Raw genomic sequence first — 6,055 nt, forward strand, 5'->3', positions numbered from 1 at the left:
TTATTCGTACAAATAAATACCCCGCCCATCGTGTCCGATCGAGTGTATATGGTAATTTATAGGGACGCCCAATTGTAAATCTTTATATTAACATTAACAAACTTTCATTTAGTTAAACAAATATAAAGCCCATTAATAGCCCATAGTCTAGTTTCCACAAGTGTCGTTCTTTTGTCCAAACCCCAATTATGGTACAAAGCCCAATTACCCAATTTTAGTAATTAGCCCAACATCATGATTACTTCGTTTTAAACAAGCATAATAATAACTTAGCTACGAGACATTAATATAAAAAGGTTGAACATAACTTACAATGATTAAAAATAGCGTAGCGTTACACGGACAGAATTTCGACTTACACCCTTACAACATTCGCTAACATACCCTTATTATTAGAATTATAATTAAAATTAAAATATAAAATATAAATATATATTACTTCGTATGAATGAGAAGAAAAAATGATGATGATTTTGATCAGAATTCGGGTTGATTTATAGCCAGAAGTGAAATTTGGGGCTCCGCGACTCGCGGCAAAAAGCCCTTCAAACTCCGCGAGTCGCGGAGAGGTATTTTCATTTCACACCCTTGGAGTTTCTGGCTGCCGACGGTTTTTAATATATATATATAATATATATATAATTAATATAATTAATTATATATTATATTATATTTATATACATAGTTAACTTGTAATTTTTAGTCCGTTGCGTCGAGCGTTAAGAGTTGACTCTAGTCCCGGTTCCGGATTTTCGAACGTCCTCGCGTACAATTTAATATCTTGTACTTTGCGTTTTGAATCTTGTACTCTTGTGTTTTCGAGACGTTTCTTATCAATATTTGGAACCTTTTTGATTGTCTTTTGTACTTTTGAGCTTTTTGGTCGTTTGCGTCTTCAATTCGTCGAATCTGTCTTTTGTCTTCACCTTTTATTATTTAAACGAATATCACTTGTAAATAGAACAATTGCAACTAAAAGCTTGTCTTTCTTGAGGAATAATGCTATGAAATATATGTTCGTTTTTAGCATTATCAATCTGTATTGGGTATTGTATGTTTACTTGAATGATAATAATAATAACTACTCCGTATAATGAAGCAAACACAAGATTATGATTATATGTTCAGGTTTTGAACTTTGGTAAAGTTAGTCATTCTTGAAATGTATGAATCTGGAAGCTGACCGGAGTCTATATTATTCTAACATATTTTCGGTGTGGCTGCTGGGTTCTTGATTTTGACTTGGTCAAAATGTCATAAAGTCAATGTTTAAGGCCATGTGTTTAATGTAGAATAACATCCTATACTAGATTTTCGTTAGGTAAGCAATTTCTTTGAAAACAATTTTGGCCTATGCTTCGCATATGTGTTGGTGTAGTACTAATAATTGGTTTAAAAACAATATACAATACCAGAATTTAAAGAAAGTTTGTAACTTCAAAGGACATATTTGAAACTCTTTAGCAAGATCGCCATACTGCATGTCCTACGATGCACACGACTTAATCTTGAGCCACTTCATGTTGCTGATTATAACTCTTGTTATGCCTGTCCTCTTAACTTTTGCACATGTTAGTTAAATAAACAAACGACCCACATCATACTTTAGCTGAATAAAAAATTAAGTTTTAATAAAACTAGTATTAGTATTAGTGATTATCATTTTCTTAGAGCACCAGGAGTCGAGAACATTTTTCGCCGTTAACCAATTTTAACGGTGGGGACGGTGGTGGCACCCACTCCCCGCCGGTGTTAAATCGGCGTTAAATGCCTTTAACGTTGGCCAGCGTTAGCTGGGCAACGGTGCACTTTTGATCCGTTTCCTTTTTTTTTCGTTTTTTTTCAGTCTATCACCATTGTTGCTGCTGTAGATTTTAAGATGAAGGGGAAGATGAGGTAGAAAGAGAAGGAAGAAAATAAAGGATGATTTAAATTTAGGTTTTATTTTATTTTTTTAGAATTTTAACTTTAATTTATAGTGGGCTAAAAGACATTGGGCCATACAACTAAAAAATACATGGATCAATTTTATGGGCAAAATGGTTAAAAAATTATATATTTTTATTATTTGAATTATATAAATAAAATTAATAATAATAATAAATAGATATTGAAATAATTAAATAATAATAAATAAAAGTATTAAAAATGAATTAAATAATAATAAATAAAAGTATTAAAATGAATTAAATAATAAATTTAACACTGAGATTTAACACTGAACCATTTCCCCTATTTTGGCCTCAGTGTTAAATCCAATGTTAAATTTAACACTAAGATTTAACACCAAACGACTCCTAATGCTCTTACAAGTCTATGTTTGAACTTTTATTTTCATGTAGTGACTTTTATGTAGATTGAACATACCAAAAACCTCTTCAAATTCACAATGGGTATATATGTTTTTAATTTAAAAAGGTAAACCTTAGGTCCTTGTTAAGCAATCAAGACTCCAAATTACTAAAAAAAATAAAATTTCCTTTAAACAATGTGTACCTTTGTGACCAAGTAAACCTTTTTATTTTTATTTTTATTTTATTTGTTACACATCTTCCAAGGTGACACATCTTTTCTTGATCAACAATATAGTAACCTATGGTTGATACCTAAGCAAGATTGATACCCGTTCTGATACAAGTAACTTTTTACATTTTGGTAAGGACAAACAAAAAAAAAAAAAAAAAACAAAAAAAACAATATCAGTGTTAAAAAATGTAAATTTGTTTACATAAAGTATAAAACTCTTTTTCCAGTATCTCACCTGTAAAGCACAGCATAAATCAATATCTGTATGTATCAACAAGTCAATAACCAATACTTTTATGTTGGCATTATGATTTGTTATTTTTCAAAATTAGTAAATTATAACTATACGTCTGTACAACAACTTATATACAGTACATAACTGCTCATGAAATGATGTATTTTTACAGCATGGAAAAAAAGGAACTCTTTGATGCTGTTATATTAAAACCCCAAAGTTATTACTGTACGAATTTTGAATTATTAAAGTTGTCATTGATTCTTGTAAATAAAAATTTAAACAAAGAAAAATAATTCTAGTAAATTTGGTGTGTTCCACAAAAATGACTTTCTTGCTTGGACTTTTCCACAGCCCAAAGGCTTCTTCCCCTACCCCACACCTCAACCTTTTGGGTTAGTTACCTCACAACTCCCAACTATATTTCCTACTTTATTTTCATCAATTATTTAATTTAATTAATTTAATATCTACCCTTTTACAAAATTATTCTTTTTCGCTCCAGTCAGAACATTATTATTCAAAAGGTTAAACTTCACTTGTTTATTTCTTCTCAAACAAAGACAAACTCAAAAAGTTATAGTTATAGTTAACACTATAAAATTTGAGCTAATGCTGTTTATATATTAAAAACAATAAAAACTTTTTGCCCAAGTAAAGTAGATGAAGATACATAGCACATTGAACTCCACAAAATCTTTGCATTAAGATGAAAATCAAATTCACAGAAAACTCAGACTGCTAGGTATTAATTGATTTGACAAATCCATTAGAACTCCAAAATATTCCTAGTACATATGGCAGCAGTATATGCACCATTTTGCTTACATCATAACCCCATTATATGTCACACCAACAAAAAAGGGCATTTTAGAACTTTCCCATCTCCCCATATCCATTTGCATTGCATGTCATGTCATCATCATCATCATCAACAAAATTCAACACAAAACACCAGCCAAGTATCAACTGACAACACTTCCAAAAAGTAGCCAATTTTCAAAAAACACTAAAGACAAAAAGGAAAATTCATTAAAGAACTAGTTAATAGACCATATCTGAGTTGTATGATGAAGAAGCATACCCATTTCCAAGTCCAATTTCAATTCCAATTCCAGCTTCATCTTCTTCCATCATACCACCTGGAATCTCATTCAGATCAAAATCAAGAAATTTTCTCCCACTTCCAGAATCTTCTCCAGTAGATGTAATCAGACTTGAATGATCAGCTTGATCTGTAACTTGAACTTGCAGTACTTGTTGTGGTTCATTAATACCAGTCCAATGACACCTTTTATGCCCACCCAAAGCTTGCCCAGTAGCAAAAACCTTTTCACAAATTTTGCATTGATGCACACCTGCAAATTCAAAGCTGCTCCCAATCCCAAACTGATCACCTTGCAGTTCATGATTATGATCAATACTAGATGACGTCATCCTGACTTTATTATGACTTGATCTGTGTCCACCTAGAGCTTGATGACTTGTAAAACATCTATTACATGTACTGCATTTGTACTTACACTCACCAACAGCAACCACAATTTCTTCTTGTTCTTTCATTGATACTGCATTTGGACTCAAATCAGGTTCCAAATCCATCATGAGCTTCATCTTCTTTCTTTTATTAATCTTATTTGGACTCTTATAAACCACCTGTTGTTGTTGTTTGGTATCAATAACCCCACTATCAGAATTTTGATCATCATTACAATAATCATGATCCAACTGATCCATTTTCAGTTGTCCTTGACATAAACTCATTAAATCCTCAACAGCTTCAAGCAAAACACCATCTTCATCTTCAGAATTATCAGATTTTAGCGACGGACGACCGCGCCTTTCCGTCGCGCCCCACCCTCTTAAAAACTTACCCAAATCAATTACTTCATCATCTTCTTGATTTGTAGTTACAGAAGAAGATGATGATCCGACAAAACTACGATTAATCGTGATATTCGGAGGTGGTAAAATGCCACGCCATATACGTTCAGGATGACATCTCATATGACCAAAAAGTGATTTCATTGATGGGAACGTTTTACCACATTGAGAACATGTTGGTTCACCTTCACTATTTACACAACTCAAATAATAGGGTTTTTTATTTTTATTCATTACCATTTTCTTGGTCATGTCATCATCAACCTCTTGTTGTTGATGATGATGATGTTTTTTATACTTTTTTATTTTGAGAAAATTATTAGGGTTTGTGCTATTGAATGATTGAGCATGAATTCTCATATGACCACCTAATGCTTTACCTGAGCTGAACTCTTTATTACATTCTGGACAAACCCTTTTCGCTTCTTTCAACATTTTCGAGGTTTCAATCGTATGGTTTTCGAGCTTCTTGGCAATCTTGAGTTTTATTACAAACTTGCTAGCGGCGTCAATAGGTGTTGACGATCCGATGATGATCTGATCTTTATCTTCTTCTTCCATTAATCGATGAATCAAAAACAAACGAACCCTAATCGGGAATCAGAGATGATCGAATGAATGAATTCAAGAAAATTAACAAGCTAGCTAGGGTTTTGTTTTGAGGAATTATGTAAAAAATGAGGTAAAAGATGAAGGAAGGTGTGAGATGATGGTGGGGTTTGACAAAAGAGGAAGAAATAAGAAAGATAAAAAGACTCAATGAGTCTTTGTTAACTGCCAAGTAGATATAGATTTGTGTGTGTGTACCATCACGTTCGCTCTCCGTTTGCCTCTTATTCCGGTTTTTCACTCTCCATATTTCTCTCTCTCTCTCTCTCTCTCTCTCTCTCTCTCTCTCTCTCTCTCTCTCTCTCTCTCTCTCTCTCTCACACACACTCACACACACTATACGTATACATATGCTTATGCTTACATACATACATAATTAAATATTCTTATTTTTTTATTGTTATAATACGGAGTATTATTATTATTACATATCCTATATACTATAATGTATAAAATATAAAATAAATAATATTTCGTTGTATGGAATAATTATAATTAGTCTAGATAAAATTACATACAGTATCAAATAAGATTATATTTTTATAAAAAAAAATTGTAATTTTTTAAACAGAGAAATATAACGTAGATATATACAAATATAAATATAAATAAATAAATAGAAAAAACTAGTATTAATTAGTTAAAAGCTTAACATATGACCATCCACCTCAACCCCTGGGGAATTTCGTAGCATCCAATTTAGTCCCCTACTCCCCCGAGTAATTTAATTATTAGCGGTGTCTTTTCTTACTATGGTAAATAAATGATAAATGCGCGTTTAATTTGACTAGTAATTAATTT

The 6,055-nt window shown here is 31.8% G+C and overlaps 1 protein-coding gene across 1 annotated transcript; it reads right to left on the bottom strand.

The window, feature by feature from the left end:
* Positions 1–3,631: 3,631 nt before the first annotated feature.
* LOC139901387 (uncharacterized) lies at positions 3,632–5,206 on the bottom strand. The gene is made up of 2 exons (XM_071884108.1): positions 3,815–5,206; positions 3,632–3,730 (listed from the first exon to the last, which is right to left on the bottom strand). The coding sequence occupies exons 1-2, from the start codon at positions 5,204–5,206 to the stop codon at positions 3,632–3,634; spliced, it is 1,491 nt and encodes a 496-aa protein (XP_071740209.1).
* Between the last annotated feature and the right edge of the window lie 849 nt (positions 5,207–6,055).

The sequence above is a fragment of the Rutidosis leptorrhynchoides genome, chromosome 3 (genome assembly GCF_046630445.1).
Source record: "Rutidosis leptorrhynchoides isolate AG116_Rl617_1_P2 chromosome 3, CSIRO_AGI_Rlap_v1, whole genome shotgun sequence".
Taxonomy (NCBI): domain Eukaryota; kingdom Viridiplantae; phylum Streptophyta; class Magnoliopsida; order Asterales; family Asteraceae; genus Rutidosis; species Rutidosis leptorrhynchoides.